Here is a 22,325-nt window from a genome sequence, read left to right as displayed (position 1 = left end):
TGTCTGCACCACGTCCTCTCACTACTAGTGTCCCCCAGAGCTTGGTTATAGGCCCTCTCCTCTTGTCTCTATACACCAAGTCACTCGGCTCCGTCATATCCTCACATGGTCTCTCCTATCATTGCTATGTGGATGACACTCAACTAACCTTTCTCCTTCCCCCCTTCTGACACCCAGGTCACGTCAAGCAGCTCTGCGTGCCTGGCAGATATCTCAGCTTGGATGTCGGCCCACCACCCCAAGCTCAACAAGAAAGAGCTGGCCTGCCCGCTCCAAGACCTCTCCATCATGGTTAACAACGCCAGTGTCCCCCTCCCAGAGTGCAAAGAACTTTGTCGTGGCCCTCAACAACACCCTGTCGTTCTCTGCAAACATCAAAGCAGAGGCTCACTCCTGCAGGTTCATGCTCTGCAACATCCGTAGTGTACGACCCTACACACAGGTCCGATTCCAGGCTCACTGTTGTCTGGGCTCCCAGTTTGTGCCATCAAACCCCTGCAACTTACCCAGAATGCTGCAGCCCGCCTGATTTTCAACCTCCTCCAGTCAAAGCTCGCATCCACTTCAAGACCATGGTAATTGCCTACGGAGCAGCAAGAGGAACTGCCCCTATTTACCTACAGGCTCTTCTCATACCCTTCACCCAGACCAGAGTATTCTGTTCTACCACCTCTGGTCTATTGGCCCTCCCACCCACACGGAACGGCAGCTCTGGTCTATTGGCCCTCCCACCCCCACGGAAGGGCAGCTCTGGCTCAGCCCAGTCCTGGCATCTGTCCCGGCATTTTAATTTGCATTTGTAGTTTCACGAGTTGTAGTTTCACGTGTTTATTGTATTTTGATGTGTACTGTTGATCTACACAGAGCTCATCTGGAAAAGAGACCGTGGTCTCAGCATCGACTCCCTTTCAAAATAAAGGTTCAATTAGAAAAAGAAAATGCAGATTCACAGTAATTGACTATTTGCTTTTATTTGACATTGTATGGCAACAAACTTGTCTCACTAAATTTTGAGTAGGAATACAATTCCAACCAATTTTGTTTTACTGAGTAGCCTAGGCAAAACATATTGCAATTCTTTGGGACAGTAGTTCAGAAGACCTGTCAGTGACTCCAGCACATAGTCGATAAAAACATCTTGTTTTCATACCGCACTGTCAAAAATACTCTCAAAGGTGCGGTAACAATAACAGACTGTTTCTATCATTGTTGTAGTTCTTTGCTGGCAGCCAAAGCTGATCCTAGAACAGTGATGAAGCGGTGCACATCGCTAAAGGAGTTGTAGAGCGGCACCGGAGCGATGCGCAGAACGTTGGGTTCCCTCATGTCACACTTGAGATCGCATGGAGAGAACAGATCAAAACAGCAATAGTCAATTACAAAACAGAGATTCAAATCTATGTCTGTATAATCATGCATAAAACATTTATACTGACTAAAAATATAAACACAACATGCAACAATTTCAAAGATTTTCCTGAGTTACAGTTTAGGAGGAGCCAGGCCCACACACTGGGGAGCCAGGCCCACACACTGAGGAGCCAGGCCCACACACTGAGGAGCCAGGCCCACACACTGAGGAGCCAGGCCCACACACTGAGGAGCCAGGCCCACACACTGGGGAGCCAGGCCCACACACTGAGGAGCCAGGCCCACACACTGAGGAGCCAGGCCCACACACTGAGGAGCCAGGCCCACACACTGAGGAGCCAGGCCCAGAGGAGCCAGGCCCACACACTGAGGAGCCAGGCCCACACACTGAGGAGCCAGGCCCACACACTGAGGAGGCCAGGCCCACACACTGAGGAGCCAGGAGTTGAGGAGCAGGCCCACACACTGAGGAGGAGCACTGAGGAGCCAGGCCCACACACTGGGGAGCCAGGCCCACACACTGAGGAGCCAGGCCCACACACTGAGGAGCCAGGCCCACACACTGAGGAGCCAGGCCCACACACTGAGGAGCCAGGCCCACACACTGAGGAGCCAGGCCCACACACTGAGGAGCCAGGCCCACACACTGAGGAGCCAGGCCCACACCAGGCCCACACACTGAGGAGCCAGGCCCACACACTGGGAGCCAGGCCCACACACTGAGGAGCCAGGCCCACACACTGAGGAGCCAGGCCCACACACTGAGGAGCCAGGCCCACACACTGAGGAGCCAGGCCCACACACTGAGGAGCCAGGCCCACACACTGAGGAGCCAGGCCCACACACTGAGGAGCCAGGCCCACACACTGAGGAGCCAGGCCCACACACTGAGGGAGCCAGGCCCACACACTGAGGAGCCAGGCCAGGCCCAGGCCCACACTGAGGAGCCAGGCCCACACACTGAGGAGCCAGGCCCACACACTGAGGAGCCAGGCCCACACACTGAGGAGCCAGGCCCACACACTGAGGAGCCAGGCCCACACACTGACCAGGCCCACACACTGAGGAGCCAGGCCCACACACTGAGGAGCCAGGCCCACACACTGAGGAGCCAGGCCCAGCCAGGCCCACACACTGAGGAGCCAGGCCCACACACTGGGGCCCACACACTGAGGAGCCAGGCCCACACAGGCCCACACACTGAGGAGCCAGGCCCCACACACTGAGGGAGCCAGAGGAGCCAGGCCCACACACTGAGGAGCCAGGCCCACAGGCCCCCACACACTGAGGAGCCAGGCCCACACACTGAGGAGCCAGGCCCACACACTGAGGAGCCAGGCCCACACACTGAGGAGCCAGGCCCAGGCCCACACACACTGAGGAGCCAGGCCCACACACTGAGGAGCCAGGCCAGGCCCACACACTGAGGAGCCAGGCCCACACTGCCAGGCCCACACACTGAGGAGCCAGGCCCACACACTGAGGAGCCAGGCCCACACACTGAGGAGCCAGGCCCACACACTGAGGAGCCAGGCCCACACACTGAGGAGCCAGGCCCACACACTGAGGAGCCAGGCCCACACAGGCCCACACACTGAGGAGCCAGGCCCACACACTGAGGAGCCAGGCCCACACACTGAGGAGCCAGGCCCACACACTGAGGAGCCAGGCCCACACACTGAGGAGCCAGGCCCACACACTGAGGAGCCAGGCCCACACACTGAGGAGGCCCAGGCCAGGCCCACACACTGAGGAGCCAGGCCCACACACTGAGGAGCCAGGCCCACACACTGAGGAGCCAGGCCCACACACTGAGGAGCCACCAGGCCCACACACTGAGGAGCCAGGCCCACACACTGAGCCAGGCCCAGAGGAGCCAGGCCCACACACTGCCAGGCCCACACACTGAGGAGCCAGGCCCACACTGAGGAGCCAGGCCCACACACTGGGCCAGGCCCACACACTGAGGAGCCAGGCCCACACACTGAAGAGCCAGGCCCACACACTGGCCAGGCCCACACACTGAGGAGCCAGGCCCACACACTGAGGAGCCAGGCCCACACACTGAGGAGCCAGGCCCACACACTGAGGAGCCAGGCCACACTGAGGAGCCAGGCCCACACACTGAGGAGCCAGGCCCACACACTGAGGAGCCAGGCCCACACACTGAGGAGCCAGGCCCACACACTGAGGAGCCAGGCCCAGGCAATCAGAATTCATTTTTCCCCCGAAAATGGGCTTTATTACAGACAGATGATCCTGCAGGGTAAAGAAGCTGCATATGGTGGTCCTGGGCTGGGGTGGTTACACGTAGTCTGCGGTTGTTTAATCCGCTTCTTGATATGCCACACCTGTCAGATGGATGGATTATCGTGGCAAAGGAGAAATGCTCACTAACAAGGATGTAAAAAAAAATTGTGCACAAAATTTGTGCGTAATGGAACATTTCTGGGATCTTTTATTTCAGCTAGTGAAACACGGGACCAAGACTTGACATGTTGCATTTATATTTTTTTGTTCAGCATACATATTAAGAACGTGTGTTCTGTACCCAAATTACAAGTAAACCCACGTCTGGACTAAAAAGCATGGTCAATGGATAAAAAAAAAAAAACTGAAATTGTATTTTATTTAAGAGTCCAGACTAGGCTTAATATGGGTCTGGGAAACTCGCCAATAATGTACTACTTTTGTAAACTCAGCAAAAAAAGAAAGATCCCTTGTTCAGGACCCTGTCTTTCAAAGATAATTCATACAAATCCAAAAAAACTTCACAGATTGTCATTGTAAAGGGTTTAAACACTGTTTCCCATGCTTGTTCAATGAACCACAAACAATGAATGAACAGGCACTTGTGGAATGGTCGTTAATACACTGCAAGGAGGCATGAGGACTGCAGATGTGGCCAGGGCAATAAATTGCAATGTCCGTACTGTGAGATGCCTAAGACAGCGCTACAGGGAGACAGGACGGACAGCTGATAGTCCTCGCAGTGGCAGACCACGTGTAACACCTGCACAGGATCGGTACATCCGAACATCACACCTGCGGGACAGGTACAGGATGGCAACAACAACTGCCTGAGTTACACCAGGAACACACAATCCCTCCATCAGTGCTCAGACTGTCCGCAATAGGCTGAGAGAGGCTGGACCAAGGTCTGGGGAGGTCATGGTCTGGGGCGGTGTGTCACAGCATCATCGGACTGAGCTTGTTGTCATTGCAGGCAATCTCAACACTGTGCGTTACAGGGAACACATCCTCCTCCCTCATGTGGTACCCTTCCTGCAGGCTCATCCTGACATGACCCTCCAGCATGACAATGCCACCAGCCATACTGCTCGTTCTGTGCGTGATTTCCTGCAAGACAGGAAGGTCAGTGATCTGCCATGGCCAGCGAAGAGCCCGGATCTCAATCCCATTGAGCACGTCTGGGACCTTTTAGAAAGGAGGGTGAGGGCTAGGGCTTTTCCCCCAGAAATGTCCGGGAACTTGCAGGTGCCTTGGTGGAAGAGTGGGGTAACATCTTACAGCAAGAACTGGAAAATCTGGCGCAGTCCATGAGGAGGAGATGCACTGCAGTACTTAATGCAGCTGGTGGCCACACCAGATACTGACTGTTACTTTTGACCCCCCCCTTTGTTTAGGGACACATTATTCAATTTCTGTTAGTCACATGTCTGTGGAACTTGTTCAGTTTATGTCTCAGTTGTTGAATCTTGTTCTGTTCATACAAATATTTACACATGTTAAGTTTGCTGAAAAGAAACGCAGTTGACATTGAGAGGACGTTTCTTTTTTTGCCGAGTTTATTATATATGAAGCCACTCACAGCGACACCCCTCTTCTCCAGCTCCTGGAACATGGCTGCGACGGGGACAGAGAAAGAGAGGGAGAGTTGGCAGCCTCGTTCCTCAGGGTGGGAGGGAGTGATGATATGGACATAGGGCTTGTGAGGCTGGGACTCGTCCTTGTTGTAGTAGTGCTGGATCAGACACTCCAAGTAACCCGTCAGAAGTCTGGACTTCTTCCTTAGAGCTGCCATACTGGTCATAGCAAAGACCTGGACGTATTGACAAAGATTGACAACTAATCAGTTATTGCCAGAGCTGGGCTCAATTCCATTTCAATTCAGAAAGTAAACCAAATTCCAATTCCAAATTCTCCTAATTGGAAAAACACTGAAGAGAATTTGAATTTCACTGTACTTCCTGGATTGACTGGAATTGACCCCAACCCTGCTTATTATAACAGTTACAACCTTTTACACGTCACTTTTAAACTCCATGGTTAGAGAGATGAGTACGAACAAGTTCTAATATCTGCTGTATGAAATAGATATGAAAAACCAAAATGATTCCAATCACCTCTAAACTAGCTTGCAGTGGACACACCAGCAGGATGGGTTGGTTTGACAGCCGAAAGCCACTTATACCAGGTAGTAGATCCATTTCTATGGTCAGAAAAAATGTAGGATGTTCGTGATGAACTCATTTGGGTTCTGGCTTGACTGAAACGGCGAAATGAACACAGTAGAACCTATTTTCTGTAATGCCCTAAAATGACCACAAGATGTCAGTGTAAATCAAGCTTCGTGGGTAGCTCTGCTTAGAGACCGACAGGGCCAACTCGAAGCAACATTCTGCAATGTGTCCCCAGTACAGGGACTAAAATGAGAACATGATCACAAACATGTTGATACCATTATCCATGCGGAACCTTGTTTTCAAGTTATGTCCCCACCATCCCGTGAGCCTGAGAGAGAAAGTAACGAGCAGTTTAAACATACACCATAGTCAAACACGCAATAGGAACACAAATCTGAGCTGTACTGCACCGTCATACTCACGCAGGCTTGACTGTAAGTGCATTCTTCTCATGGATAAAAGCTCCAGCCAGACCACCAGCTCCAGAATTCACATACTACACGTGAATACAAAAATAACTCTTACCAACACATTGCATTGTTTGTCTGCCTATTTTCTACAATGTTGAAAGACCAATGATAATCTACAATATTTGAAATGGGCATCGATAACAACGGCAAGAAAAATCATTGTTGGCAATATTAAGCTCGAACGAGTACATTTCGACCCCACATATTGTTGTCTTCCTGTGTCAGCAGGTGTTGGACAGGAAACAGAGTGAAGCCACTGCCAGCAGTTCATTTTGCCCTTGGTTTCTCCACACAAACCCCAATGCTGACCTTGTAGGAGCACCAGCAGGCAAAGTCCACTCCCCAGTCATGAAGCTTCAGCTCTGCATTGCCCACTGCGTGTGCACAGTCGAATCCAACGTAGCAGCCCTGTGGGAAGAACAAAAACGCACCGTCATGCCAGATGCTAAGGGCAGCAGGCCGAAGCTGTGCAGTCAGGACACATCAGAGGCAGTTCATCAGCGTGAGTGTGTGTGTGTGTGTTTGTTTGCCTGCCTGTGTGTGTGTGTGTGTTTGTTCGTTTGCGTGTCTTTTTAAGACAAGCTTAATAAATTATTCATGTATTCCTAGTAGGGATATTATTCTGAGGGTCATTAGGACTGACTAAGTCTGGTTGTTTTGATTGCCCTGCTAAATGTGACAGAGAGGGAAGACGTGTGTGTGTGTGTGTGTGTATGTGTGTGTTTGGTTTGACATCTCCCGAGTGTCAACATTTAGTTCCTTGTCAACACACCGCTATTTATTTGACGAATGTCATTCTCCGCATGTAGTGAATTGGAATGGGCATCATACACTTGCATGAGGCGAACGCAGACAAATCCGGCGAACCAATCATGTCAAATTGTTACACATCCCTGACAACAGAGGACGCTGTTGGAGCAGCTGTTGTGTCTGACAAAATGCTTTTTTGTTTTAAATAACATGCTTCATTAACTCAAAAGCTGTTAACCATAACATTATACAATAGATGGAAGCATGATCAAATAAGTTGACTATACACAATGGCTGTTATGCATTATAAACAGGGATTGAATTAGGAATACAGTGGAGCCCCTCTAACACTAATCCTAGGTTTATGTTCACTTCCTGGTTCAACTCTAACCCTCGGCCACAATTCAAACTTCATATCCACATCCCAGGTCAACCACAACCACAGCCTTAACCACAACCTTAACCTTAGCTTCATATCCACATCCCTGTTCAACCCTAACCCTAGCTTCATGTCCACATCCCTGTTCAACCACAACCCTAACCCTAGCTTCATGTCCACATCCCTGTTCAACCACAACCCTAACCCTAGCTTCATGTCCACATCCCTGTTCAACCCTAACTTCAACCACAACCCTAACCCTAGCTTCATGTCCACATCCCTGTTCAACCCTAACTTCAACCACAACCCTAACCCTAGCTTCATGTCCACATCCCTGTTCAACCCTAACTTCAACCACAACCCTAACCCTAGCTTCATGTCCACATCCCTGTTCAACCCTAACTTCAACCACAACCCTAACCCTAGCTTCATGTCCACATCCCTGTTCAACCACAACCCTAACCCTAGCTTCATATCCACATCCCTGTTCAACCCTAACCCTAGCTTCATGTCCACATCCCTGTTCAACCACAACCCTAACCCTAGCTTCATGTCCACATCCCTGTTCAACCACAACCCTAACCCTAGCTTCATGTCCACATCCCTGTTCAACCCTAACCCTAGCTTCATGTCCACATCCCTGTTCAACCCTAACTTCAACCACAACCCTAACCCTAGCTTCATGTCCACATCCCTGTTCAACCACAACCCAAAACCCTAGCTTCATGTCCACATCCCTGTTCAACCCTAACTTCAACCACAACCCTAACCCTAGCTTCATGTCTACATCCCTGTTCAACCCTAACTTCAACCACAACCCTAACCCTAGCTTCATGTCCACATCCCTAACCCTAGCTTCATGTCCACATCCCAGGTCAACCACAACCCTAACCCTAGCTTCATATCCACATCCCTGTTCAACCACAACCCTAACCCTAGCTTCATGTCCACATCCCTGTTCAACCCTAACTTCAACCACAACCCTAACCCTAGCTTCATGTCCACATCCCTGTTCAACCCTAACTTCAACCACAACCCTAACCCTAGCTTCATGTCCACATCCCTGTTCAACCCTAACTTCAACCACAACCCTAACCCTAGCTTCATGTCCACATCCCTGTTCAACCCTAACTTCAACCACAACCCTAACCCTAGCTTCATGTCCACATCCCTGTTCAACCCTAACTTCAACCACAACCCTAACCCTAGCTTCATGTCCACATCCCTGTTCAACCCTAACTTCAACCACAACCCTAACCCTAGCTTCATGTCCACATCCCTGTTCAACCCTAACTTCAACCACAACCCTAACCCTAGCTTCATGTCCACATCCCTGTTCAACCACAACCCTAACCCTAGCTTCATGTCCACATCCCAGGTCAACCACAACCCTAACCCTAGCTTCATATCCACATCCCTGTTCAACCACAACCCTAACCCTAGCTTCATGTCCACATCCCTGTTCAACCCTAACTTCAACCACAACCCTAACCCTAGCTTCATGTCTACATCCCTGTTCAACCCTAACTTCAACCACAACCCTAACCCTAGCTTCATGTCCACATCCCAGGTCAACCACAACCATAACCCCAACTTGGCATAAATCTAACCTCAACTATAGCCATATGTTCAAATCTAACCCTAACCTTGGTTAATCCTATTCTTCTCTTCAAAACCTTAACATTGCTGGAGCTTTGCTCCGTCCATTTCTCCTTTTGACCCAAGGTGCAGGAGCCCGGTTCTAGACCCCAAGTTTCATTTTATTTGGCATTTATGATTATATAGATCACAGACTGAACAGGTCTGAGGGCAGAACACACACGGATCCCCCACCAAATCAGGGCCACACTCCCTGCTCTAACAGAGCCCCACCCCAAAACCAGACTTAAAGGAGACATGATATACAATGAGTAATTCTAATTTGGGTTGGTTTATGGAGATAGCTGGGTGAAATTAGCTGGGTCTTCTACAAAGGATAGGAAAGGTTGCCAGATATTATAAAATGTAATTGCAGATCCCCTAACGGAGTATAGTTTTTTTTTCTCTAGCTTGAGATGTTGCATAACTTCCTTTATCCAGTGGTTAAAAGCAGGAGGACACCGATCCTTCCACTTAAATAGTATAAGACTCCTAGCTAGAAAATAAGTAAATGCCAGCATGTTGCCCATAGAACTGTGTAGTGGGGCCTCCTGTGGTGCCACGCCGAATAATGCAAAAAAAGGCAGAAGGTTCTTATAAGTCTAGAAAACGTAAAAAAAAATGGATATCCAGAAATCTGTCAATTCCGGGCATGTCCAAAACGTGTAATAAAGTAGCAGGAGCCTGCTTTCATTGGTCAAAAAGTGGTATCTATTTCTGGTCTAATCTTGGATCATTGTGCCTTTGACCAATGCAGCCTATTAACTATTTTCAATTGAATTACAGCATGTCTTCGACGTATCGATTAAACATGTATTCTCTGAAGCATACTCTGCCAAGTTTCGTTGGAAAGTTGTTCACCTAAATCCTCTTCCCATTGGTTCTAAAGAGAGCTCAGGGAATCCAGATTGTGCGAGTCTAATAACGCATAGATCAAGCTTATGCCCCATTTGATACAAGGGTTCACAATTTAACCACTGATTATAAACAGACTCATCCATTTCACTGGTTGTCGCAATGTAATGACAGTTTCACAGTTTGGACACCAGAGGGCAGTGTTATTCCCTTGACTGTCTAAATTGAACCTTTAAAAAACTCCATCAAGATAATGTTGGAGTACCCTCTAAGGAGTGGGTTCATGAAATAGATTCAGCCTGATTCAGCTGATTTTTTCTTGAGTGGCGGGTCAGAGGCCGGAACATAATAACAAATAATTTGTAGACTACAATTTGACCGCAAGAAGCCCAAATAGAGATAAAATTTGATTAAAACATTAAAGCAGACGGGCAGGTAGTGTTCTCCTGGCATCCACCAAACCCAGATTCGTCCGTCGGACTGCCAGATAGTCAAGCGTGATTCATCACTCCAGAGAACACGTTTTCACTGCTGCAGAGTCCAATGGCAGTGACCTTTATACCACTCCAGCCGATTGTTGTTTCCACTTCACAATAAAAGCACTTACAGTTAAACTGGCAGCTCTAGCATGACAGAAATTTGACAAACTAGGCCTCCCGAGTGGAGCAGCGGGTTAAGGCACTGCATCACTACAGATTCGTGATCGATAACGGGCTGTGTCGAGCGCCGGGAGACCCATGAGGCGGCGCACAATTAGCCCAGCTTCCCCCGGGTAAGGGGAGGGTTTGGCCGGCCGGGATGTCTTTGTCCCATTGCGCTCTAGCGATCCCTGTGTCGGGCCGGGCGCATGCCTTGCTGACACGGTCGCCAGTTGTATGGTGTTTCCTCCAACACATTGGTGTGGCCGGCTTCCGGGTTAAGCGAGCAGTGTGTCAAGAAGCAGTGCGGCTTGGCGGGGTTGTGTTTCGGAGGACGCACGGCTCTCGACCAACCTTTCGCCTCTCCCGAGTCCATGTGGGAGGTGCAGAGATGGGACAAGACAAAATTGGCGAGAAAAATAAGTGTAAAAAAAATATGAAGGTGCCATGATGACAGTCATTGAGCACTTCAGTAAGGCCATTCTACTGCCAGTATGTGTCTACGGAGATTGCATGGCTCTGTGCTTGATTTTATACACATCAGCAACAGGTGTGGCTGAAATAGCCAAATCCACTAATGTGAAGGGGTCTACTGTCCACATACGTTTGTATATATAGTGGGGGTGGGCATTGTGTAACCCTGCTCTAAGGGGATTTGTAAAGGGTTTAGAAGTAGTTTATAGACAAAGAATTCGTTCAAAAGTTTAAATAACATTTCCCAAAAAGCCACCCCTTTAAAAAAAGAAGAAGAAATGTTCGGGTCTCACTGCAGGCGAGAAAAAGACAGAGGATTGGTTCTAAAGTCGTCCTTTAACCTTCTTCTGCCCTGCTTTAGTGATGGCGGCCATATCAAAGAGCTGCCCGGTGTAATACTGCACTCCACTGAACAGGACCACCGCAATGGAATCTCCCTCCTTTTCTATCGTGTCCAGAATGTCCTCAGTTCTCAGCACCTCCTCGCCCTGTCGGTTTTTAAAAAACACAGCAGTTGATCAGGGTATATAAAATGTCACTTTTAATAACTGTTAATGAACTATTTCTCAACGCTCGGTTTTACTCTTTATATGTCCGTTGGTACCTCGAAAGGTGCAAATAAAAGTTGTTATTTATGTCCTATTCCCCAAAGGTGATTATAGAAAAAAATGAAGACTAGTTTACCGGTCTGGGCTTCATGAGCAGCATGCTCTGCTTAGGGTCGTAACCTTTCAACTGGATCTGAGACTCCACAGCATACTGAAGAAATTGCACATGATGAACATGGTAAGAAAAAAAAAGTGGGTCAATTTACCCCCACTCTTCTCCACCAACACAGAGACAACAGATAACATCTAGTGGGAATAACAACAGCGGACAGTTCTGTTACGACAGGGTAAATGACGAAGAGTAGTCTCTGCACACTTTAACAAGTAGATTACAACTGTCAAACGGGTTCTTTTTTATGGCAAAAACATGAATTATGGTTGAAATGCAGTTGAAGAATGCAAATACCTTTTGAACACAAAATGACCTGCAGTCATTACACTGACATTCTGTAGGTTGAAAAGAAGTGCTGTGTCATTGGAATTACTCACATGGTCTGAGGGGAAAGCCTTGTCCTCGAGAAGGATTTTGTGACATTTTGCTGTAGGTTTGTAAAAAGACAGCTGTAAAGCAAATATATAACATGTTGTTAATGTAAAGTCTCTGTATATAATGTATAGTGTATGTTTACGTTGGCAATTTGTTTAAAAGTTTGACGTTATCTTACCAACAGAATATGCAGATTAACTGTTAACCCGTTCATCAAGGCAACCTCCTCAGCTTTAGCCCCTGTTCGAACGCAAACACACACACACACACACACACACACACACACACACACACACAAACACACACACACACAAACACACAAAGGTGATTTAATTCCCATTGCTCTGATATAACTTTCGAACACATTTTTACTTAATAGCATTTAAGCTATCACAAACTACATTTTCCAAAGTACATTTTCCATACAAAAAGGCATCTGAGGTGATTGCACAATGGCCTTCAGTTGTTTGGTTTGGTTGTACTTTGCACTCTGCAAAAGATGTCAGGGTGCAATTACCTTTTAAAACCAGTCACAGATAGGTCTCTCTGTCATACATTTTCAACAGCCGGACAGAACGATAATAACCTATCAGAATTACCTGACAATTTAACCATGGATGTCATGAGAGCTGGAAATTACAGGCTTTTAACAGTGCTGTGTGAAAAAGGGAACCATGACGATATAGGGAACCGTGATGACTGTGTATTGAAACCCTTTGTTCGCACAGTTTAAAAAGCCAGTAAAGGTGCCAACATACATCGTTAAACAGCCCCATCTCAGCACGAGCTCATGTTCACTATTATGATCATACAACTAACATAGAGCGTTATGTTAGATAATGCATTGAACATGTGTTATTGTATGAACTTACCAACCACATTAGCCATGAGTTCCTCTATATTGTTCTCCGCCCAGGCCCACGGTCGAGAGCCTTGCACATGGCCATGAACCCCCCTGTAAAACAGAACGCAATAAAACTATGCTCACAGTTACAAGGATAGGATACACATTTCACAGCTTTTTAAAGAGAAAGGTTCAGAGGGGGACATGTCATCCTCAAATTACCAAATTATCAAATTACTGTACTTGAAATAGTTGACTAAAACTTTAGCTGATTCAGTGTCATAAAGCGGACATTGGGGGAAACGTTGAGGGAACAACGTTACGTTTTAGCCCATTTATCCAGCTCCTCGTCGATGTACTTCTTGGCCATTTTGGGCTGGAGGCCAAGTGAGTTCCCCACAAAGTAAATGCATTCCTTGGTGCCATCCACAAGCGTAAGGTCAGCTAAGGGAACAATAACAGTGCATTAGCCCAATCGATCCACACATTTTTTACTAAGAAGTTTCCCTGCATTGTTCAAATCACGGCCTACTTCTTGACCCCAGAAAGATGCTTTTGTTTTGCAGTTGAAGAATGTCAATAAAATGATTCAACTTTCAAACATTTAGTGAGCTAAATGAAAGTGCTTAGTCATCTCCTTTTTTCAGCTCAACCCATATGTTGTGAGCATCTCGCTTCCAGCTATAATACATATCCCAGCAGCAAATCTTTTCTGACCTCATTGTACCCGACCAGGGAGGCCGTTTCCTCTCTGTATGTAGGATCTTGTAGACCCACATGTACAGTTGAAGTCAGAGGTTTACATACACTCAGGTTGGAGTCATTAAAACTCGTTTTTCCACCAATCTCTTGTTAACAAACTATAGTTTTGGCAAGTCGGTTAGGACATCTACTTTGTGCATGACCAATAATTTTTCCAACAATTGTATACAGACAGATTATTTCACTTATAATTCAATGTATCACAATTCCAGTGGGTCAGAAGTTTACATACACTAAGTTGACTGTTCATCCTTGGGAGCAATTTCCAAACGCCTAAAGGTGCCACGTTCGTCTGTACAAACAATAGTACGCAAGTATAAACACCATGGGACCACGTAGCCAACATACCGCTCAGGAAGGAGACGCGTTATGTCTCCTAGAGATGAACGTACTTTGGTGCAAAAAGTGCAATCAATCCCTGAACAACAGCAAAGGACCTTGCAGGAGGAAACAGACACAAAAGTATCTATATCCATAGTAGAACGAGTCCTATATCGACATAACCTGAAAGGCCGCTCAGCAAGGAAGAAGCCACTGCTCCAAACCCGCCATAAAAAAGCCAGACTATGGTTTGCAACTACACATGGGGAAAAATATCACACTTTTTGGAGAATTGTCCTCTGGTCTGATGAAACAAAAATAGAACTGTTTGGCCATAATGAACATCATTATGTTTGGAGGAAAAAAGTGGTGGCTTGCAAGCCAAAGAACACCATCTCAACCGTGAAGCACGGGGGTGGCGGCATCATGTTGTGGGGGTGCTTTGCTGCAGAAGGGCCTGGTGCACATCACAAAATAGATGGCATCACGAGGAAAGAAAATTAGGTGGATATATTGAAGCAACATCTCAAGACATCAGTCAGGACATAAAAGCTTGGTCGCAAATGGATCTTCCAAATGGACAATGACCCCAAGCATTCTTCCAAAGTTGTGGCAAAATGGCTTAAGTACAACAAAGTCAGGGTATTGGAGTGGCCATCACAAAGCCCTGACTTCAATCCTATAGAAAATTTGTGGGCAGAACTGAAAAAACGTGTGCGAGCAAGGAGGCCTACAAACCTGACTCAGTTACACCAGCTCTGTCAGGAGGAATGGGCCAAAATTCACCCAACTTATTTTGGGAAGCTTGTGGAAGGCTATCTGAAACGTTTGTTCTAAGCTAAACAATGTAAAGGCAATGCTACCAAACACTAGTTGAGTGTATGTAAACTTCTGACCCACTGGGAATGTGATGAAATAAATCATTCTCTACTATTATCCTGACATTTCACATTCTTCAAATAAAGAAGTGATCCTAAATGACCTAAAACAGGGAATTTTTACTGGGATTAAATGTCAGGAATTGTGAAAAACTGAGTTTAAATGTATTGTATGTAAACGTCCGACTTCAACTGTATACAGTAGGCAGGGCAAAACCCTTTTTGGTCATTTCTGGTAGACAGTATCAACAAAATAAATCAATCCCAGCACACTTTTGGACTCATTCAGCAGTTTTTACCTGATTAAGTACAATAGCATTGGAAAATGTATGTTGAAAGTTACATTTACATTCCTAAAACTTAAGTTGAAAATGATGCTGTCGCTTCTTGATGACAAGTCATTAATAAATAGCCCAATGTCAAATCAATAACCAATATGCAGAAACGGTGTGATATATTGAAAATCTATACATATAATGTACTATCTATGCATATAATGTACTTATCTATGCATATAATGTACTATCTATGCATATAATGTACTATCTATAAATATAATGTACTATCTATACATATAAAGTACTATCTATACATATAATGTACTATCTATACATATAAAGTACTATCTATACATATAATGTACTATCTATACATATAAAGTACTATCTATACATAGTGCCATGATAAAGTATTTGCCACTTTTGATTTTCTCTATTGTTGCATATTTTTGATACTGAATGTTATCAGATCTTCAACTAAAACCTAATATAAGATGAACATGAGTTTACAAATAAATTAAAATATACACGTTTTTTTTTATTAACAAAGTTATGCAATTCCCTTGTGTGAAAAAGTAATTGCCCCCTTACACTCAATAACTACTCGTACTGACAAGTTGAAAACATGGCAGTTGATCAGGGAACATAAATGTCCATTTTAATAACGGTTAATAAAATATTTCTCAACACTCAATTTCACTCTGTAAGTGTCCATGGGTATCATCTCATCCAAAAAGTTTACTCAAGTTTTCCAAAAAGCACCTGGATGATCATCAAGACTCTTGGAAGAATGTTCTATGGACAGATGAGTCAAAAGTATCACTTTCTGGACGACATGGGTCCCATTATGCCTGATAAAAACCAAACACTGCATTCCACAGTAAGAACCTTCTACCAAAGGTCAAGCATGGTGGTTGTAGTGTGATGAATTGGGGATGCTTTGCTGTCTCAGGACCTCACTAGAAAAAATATGAAAATGTTTATAAAAAAAACAAAAAATTATTTACAAGCAAAACCAGTCAAGATGACAATTTGTTCTTCACCTGTGGACTGCGCCTTAATCAAAGAACCATGAATTATGTTCTGTATCAGAGAGTTCTACAAGAGAATGTCAGGCCATCCATCTGTGAGCTGAAGCTGAAACGCAGCTGGGTCATGCAGCAAGACAATGATCCAAAACACACAATAAAGTATGCATCAAAATGGCTAAAAAGCAACACATTTGAAGTTTTGGAATGGCCTAGTCAAAGTCCAGACCTTATCCCAATTGAGATGTTGTGGCAGGACTTGAAACAAGCAGTTCATGCTTGAAAACCCACAAATGTCACTGAGTCAAAGCAGTTCTGCATGTAAGAGTGGGCCACTGTTGAAACTACCACAACTCAAAAAACATCACTGCTTAGAGGACAACCTACAGTATCATCAGCTACATTTTGGAATGTTGAATATTGATACAGGGTTTACCAAAACAGAAATAGAAACAGCAACAGTGTTTTGGGGCTCCCGAGTGGCACAGCGGTCTAAGGCACTGCATCTCAGTGCTAAGAGCTGTCACTACAGTCCCTGGTTCAAATCCAGGCTGTATAACATCCGGCTATGATTGGGAGTCCCATACGGTGGTGCACAATTGGCCCAGCATCGTCTAGGTTTGGCTGGGGTAGGCCATAATTGTAAATAACAATTTGTTCTTAACCGACTTGCCTAGATAAATAAAGCTTAAATAAAATAAATTACTCCTATATAATGTGTGCATCACTGGTTAGAGGACAATTTGTAGAAAACAGCTGGCTACATTTTGAAGTGTTGCATTTTGTTTCATGTGGGTCTCCAACCTGGTAAGTGTAATGCAACACTTTTTTGTTAATCACTTCCATCGATACACTGAAATCAATAGAACAGGGGGCAAACGTTCAGGTTTAGCACTGTTTAAACTAACACTACTCAAAGGCCCCACGGAAAGTTGAATGACCTACACACAGTTGGTTAGAGTCTATGTTTTGCAATGGCGGATGTTTATTTTGGGAGGCTGCCATCATGGAAAAGGAATCGAACAAACAAAAATATTTTTTCTGTTAGTTAACTTCAACAAAACTTGACACACCATAGGATATATCAACAGTGACAACGGTTCGTGTTACTTTGACTGTCAAAACACTGTATTGGTGTGTGGCCAGTGACGTTTACAGAGACCGCCCCGAATTGTCCGTGCAATTTGAGAAAATGATAGCTGCTTTTTTAATCATGCAACGCCCAGCCCGTATGACAAAATCAACAGCACATAACTAAAGATATTGATAGGTTATAAGCAATTGATTTTGTGTCATGTTGACTATAAAACGTTTATATACGAGCATTACCAATCTGAGTTAAAAAGCATGTGGAATTCCAACCAATTCGATGTGGTCAAAACGTCAGCTTGTGTAAAGTAGTGTAATATACATTAATTATATATGGCAAAATAATGAAATATCTTAATTTCGGATGACAGTAAATCAAGCAAACTCACGGATGCTTTCAATAATCACATACTGTATATATCTCACTAGTTTAAACATTTAAAGATGTTTTTAAAATGGTCTAATTCACAATTTAACCGGTTGCTCTAGAAAGTCCTCCCCATAGTGACTATACAGCAGACCATTCTTTCGAGTAAATTGGGGTAAGCAAGGCTCATTGTAGCCAGAAAAACTCTGGCCACAAGTTAGTAAAGGTCAGAGGTTTTCCTACACATAAGATAATAATAATATCATGACACTCCACAGACTGCTATGGGGAGACGGAGAAGCAACTCGCCAGTGCATAACAAGCCTGCTTGCCATTTTACTTACAAGGAGGGAGTTCTGCAACTTTGGGTAATAGAAACTGTTCACGTAGATGCTTTAGTTCGTCGTGATTGTCCAGATATGTGGCTACTTCATTCGATGTCTGGCTGCATCCCAGCAGAGTAGAGACGCGCTCCAGAACCTTGCGCGGAGACATGGCGTCAAATGGGTCCATTACTGAAGTTGAAAAAAGGAAAATTATTTAGAGTAATATGCAATTTACAAATAGTTATCAAACAAAGCTAGTCCTTCATTATGTATACTATCTACACAGGCTATATTTACCCACCTCAAATGTTTTGACAGGTTGGCTAAAATTACATTTATGCACGAAACAACTGCCTGCATTCCAAAGCTCAGTATATTATATTATGACAATTCAAAGTGGAGAAACAATTAAATAATTAAGTAATTACCAGATAATGCAAGTATTTCCAATATATCACAGTCTCTTTCACCAGTTTGAGAGTTTCACCAGTTTGAGAGTTATTCGGACACATTCACGAGTGCTCTTTCACCCCTCTGTTAATTCCCGCAGTTAGCTAATAATTGACCTCAGAGATAAACTCACTGGCGAGGTATTAACGATACTGTAAACAACACCTGTATCCAAAATGGGCGAAGAAGAGGGACTATGTAGACCTACTTCCTTCATAAACTGTCATGTGTTGCTTTTCATGACAGCCTATTATTTCTTCCATTCCTTCGATTGGGCGGATGTACGTGATGAGCATAGGGCTTTGAGGCAGGAAGAACACCGTTGCATGTATCTAATTGGTTGACAGACCTCTAATCCGCATGTCGCGAAAAGTTCTCAAACTTTTCTCCTGGACAGGCTCAGAATAACTCGCAGTAGAGGACACAGGGGTAGACTGCCCATCTGGCATTTCTGGCAAATGCCAGAAGGGCCAGTCCTTTTTTGCCTAGTGGGAAAAATGCAAAATTAGCATTATCTAGCAGATAATGGGGGCCTTGAGGAAGAAAAACATGGTTGTTGTGGGGTCCTCAAGAGGGAAAAGAATGGGCTAGTGTGTTAGAAATCCCAGAGCCAATTTCTATTCCCAGTCCGCCCCATGTGAGGACATCAGAAACATTCAAATTGTAGTTTGAGGTGAAGCTCACATAAACATTATTTTGTACAGTAGCCAGGTAAGAAGACAGTGAGGTTTTGTGGGAAGGAAGGAGTACATTTTTTGTGATGGATAAAGCAGTCAGGGAGAGATGATTTCTGTCCCTGTGAAAGCTAGGGGGGGAGCAAGTCAGGTATTAATAGGCTGTTATTTTCTGAGTGGTTCTAGGAGGCTGTACTGCCTTCCCCTGGTGCTGCTGGAGAAATGTAAATGCATTTATGCTCCTCAGTCTTCCCACCTGCATACAGATAGAGAATGAAGTCAATAGCGTGATCCACCTTTCGTACAAGTTTACAATAGACAACACAATGCGTATTATGTCTACTTATTTGTGTACTGTGGTATTACATGGCAAGCTGATGGAAATCTCCTGATGGTGCCTATTTAACCTGTCAGTCTATAGGAGTTGAGTGTCACCGATTTCTCCTCTTCATTCATAGTGGACATTTCCTCTGCCAGTCCTAATAGTTAACAAATAGAAGGAATCAGGAAACTCTACAGGAAGCTCCATTATCAATTTAGAGAGAGAGGAGTTTCAGCACCACGAAGAGCAAGACAAAGTTACTATATTGAATAATATCTCCACTCCAATCCTCCTTCACCACATTTCCCTAGCCCTTATCCAACTTTAAGATTACCACTGACATACAGTACCACAGGAGAAAACTTGTATCATACAGTAGCTATGTTGAAAGAGCTGATTTTCAAATTCATGGGCAAAAAAACATATAGATGTAACCCGGACTTAATCTATACTGATTTAGCTATTCAAAAGCAAAATACTACTATTTTTTTTTTTTTTTTACAAAAAACGAATACAAAATATTAAATATTTACGAAATGTACAGGAGCTCTTTGCCTCAGCGACCTCACAGCGCCATGTCAAGATGTGTAGAACGGCATGTGATTAGCTATGGAACTGCAAAGGTTTCTCTCTGCCCACGGCCTTGCGCTACTTCACTGCATGCGTCCCAATGGTAGGCTGCCTCGACCAAATCATCCCCTTCAATGCTGCAGACAGCAGGAGGTGATCCTTAGCTTAACAGTGTCATAACAAATAACCAGTCTTCCGTTAAGGCACCAGTCACAAAGGGAGGTCAAACACAAACCCTTCAAAGCGTCATAATTAGTCTTCGCATATTTGTTTCACTTCGACATACTATAAATGGCTCATTTTGGATGTTTGGTGGCTTCGGGAGGGATATCTGTCTGACAATTACATTGACATGTCTCGTGTAGGAAGTACTCAATTCTGAAGAAGGAGAGGTTGAGCAAGAGGTTGGTTCCAACCCACCCTTATTCCCTGTAAATAGTGCTCTACTTTTGACAAGAGCCATATGGTACCCTGGTCAAAGTAGTGCACTACATAGGGAATAGTTGTTTGTTGTGGTACTGTATACAATGGAGCTGTCCCAGAGGTAAACCTTGCTGCTTTAGCTTTTTCACCACGAACAGAACTGCTCTTCTTCATACAAGCCCAAGCATCTCACATTGTAACAATATCTAAAAGCAGCATACACATGTGTATGTGTTCCACTGGATGTCTCTTTGTAAGTCATAAGAGCAATACTTAAATGTAAATTGAAAGAAATGTGTGTACTTCTTAGAGTGTATCCACTATCCTCTATCTCCCCCACTCCATTGCAGTCTACTCACACAGATAACTTTATTTTGTTTCAATGTCAGCTATATGTTGAAGGTCTTGGATAGCTTGTACTGTATGTTGGGATATGACAAGTGCTGACCTCCATGGTTTTAATGGACTCTTCTGTGGCTCATTTGTAAGAAGAGAGGAGCTCTTTGCTGCCTCTGCTTTGTGCTGGGACAGGTCTCCAGGGCCCTCTTCTTCAGAAACATGGAGGATAACGCATCTTTATGGGCTACATGGCCTCCTTACTGAGCACTATTGACTGGTTGTCAGCTAGCCTTCTAGACAGTGATGCTGGAATTGGTCTCTATTATTGGATTTTCTCCCATCTTTTTCATCTTCTCTCTCTCTCTCTGTCTCTCGCTCTCTCGCTCTGTCTCTCAATTCAATTCTATTCAATTCAAGGGCTTTATTGGCATTTGAAACATATGTTAACATTGCCAAAGCAAGTGAAGTAGATAAGAAACAAAAGTGAAATAAACAATAAAATGAACAGTAAACATTACAAAATAATAATTATTAATTATATAATAATAATAATAATTATTATTATCCAGTGTAGAGATGTGCAAAGAGTTAAAGTACAAAATAAATAAACATAAATATGGGTTGTATTCACAATGGTGTTTGTTCTTCCCTGTTTGCCCTTTTCTTGTTGCAACAGGTCACAAATATTGCTGCTGTGATGGTACACTGTGGTATTTCACCCAGTCCCTCTCTCTCTCTCTCTCTCTCTCTCTCTCTCTCTCTCTCTCTCTCTCTCTCTCTCTCTCTCTCTCTCTCTCTCTCTCTCTCTCTCTCTCTCTCTGTCTGTGTGTACATGAAAAGAAAGCCCTGTAGGGGGCAGCGAAGTACCACACACTATTCATTTGGATGAACATGATAATAAGGAACCTAAAATATCACAAAAGCCAAGCCAGGACAAGGGAGTGGAAATAAATCTTAGGGTGAGGATAAGCTGCAGGTCTTTCGAAGCTGGGTACATTAGCCTTCCACAAGAGATTCTAGATGTGTATGTTGGATGCCATTTCTAATTTCAGTACTTCATCTCTATGATTGCCCAGGAGGGGGTGGAGAAGGCCCTTGCACTCTGGACCTGTCTGTCTTCTGACTGAGACTGTACTGTAAGCTTCACTGGTGTGGCTCTGGCTCCACCAGTGTAGTATAAGACAGTTAGCAAGGCAGGCAGCAGCTGCTTCTGTTCATCCACTACGCCGGGGGACTGGAACACTCAGCTCGCTAACTCCCTCCTAGGACACTGACCTCCTTTGTGATGCTCGATTGAAATTCAGGAGCCTGCCCCTTTACCAGTAACCCAGGTCCAGCACAAGTCTGTAAACAATCAGAGGCATATGGGTGAGGAATGACAATCTCTGAAAACTGAAAGATGGGTTGAGACTGGATGTGATGAGATGGGATCCCTGGCTGTGATCCCACTCTGGGAGTGGGATATGCAAAAAATACATTTACATTTCCTGACACTTGTACAGGTTATCCACTTGTACATGCAGTGAAACAGGACAAATATAAGCACCCCCTATTTGA

At 44.8% G+C, this 22,325-nt stretch overlaps 2 protein-coding genes across 3 annotated transcripts in view; one reads left to right on the top strand and one right to left on the bottom strand.

Annotated features, from left to right (window-relative positions):
• LOC135543091 (uncharacterized) overlaps positions 1-954 on the top strand; it is a 32,800-nt gene extending 31,846 nt beyond the window's left edge. The window contains exon 5 of the mRNA XM_064970174.1: positions 178-954. Within this exon, the coding sequence (XP_064826246.1) occupies positions 178-529 (352 nt within the window). The 3' untranslated portion in view covers positions 530-954. The remainder of the gene's footprint in view (positions 1-177) is intronic.
• LOC135543582 (kynureninase-like) lies at positions 953-18,715 on the bottom strand. 2 transcript variants are annotated; one of them, XM_064970958.1, is made up of 14 exons: positions 18,419-18,713; positions 18,009-18,179; positions 13,265-13,385; positions 12,970-13,052; positions 12,276-12,337; positions 12,100-12,171; positions 11,687-11,761; positions 11,344-11,490; positions 6,578-6,676; positions 6,221-6,294; positions 6,074-6,126; positions 5,739-5,824; positions 5,204-5,434; positions 953-1,332 (listed from the first exon to the last, which is right to left on the bottom strand). In XM_064970958.1, the coding sequence occupies exons 2-14, from the start codon at positions 18,175-18,177 to the stop codon at positions 1,204-1,206; spliced, it is 1,401 nt and encodes a 466-aa protein (XP_064827030.1). In that variant the 5' UTR covers positions 18,178-18,179; positions 18,419-18,713; the 3' UTR covers positions 953-1,203. The 2 variants fall into 2 exon arrangements, with proteins under 2 accessions (XP_064827030.1, XP_064827031.1); XM_064970959.1 differs by lacking the exons at positions 953-1,332; positions 6,074-6,126 and having other exon boundaries at positions 5,297-5,434; positions 18,419-18,715.
• Positions 18,716-22,325: the final 3,610 nt, after the last annotated feature.

This window comes from Oncorhynchus masou, chromosome 7, assembly GCF_036934945.1.
Source record: "Oncorhynchus masou masou isolate Uvic2021 chromosome 7, UVic_Omas_1.1, whole genome shotgun sequence".
NCBI classification, from domain to species: domain Eukaryota; kingdom Metazoa; phylum Chordata; class Actinopteri; order Salmoniformes; family Salmonidae; genus Oncorhynchus; species Oncorhynchus masou.
Note: the sequence above shows the minus strand (reverse complement) of the source record. Positions and strands in the feature narration are given on the sequence as shown.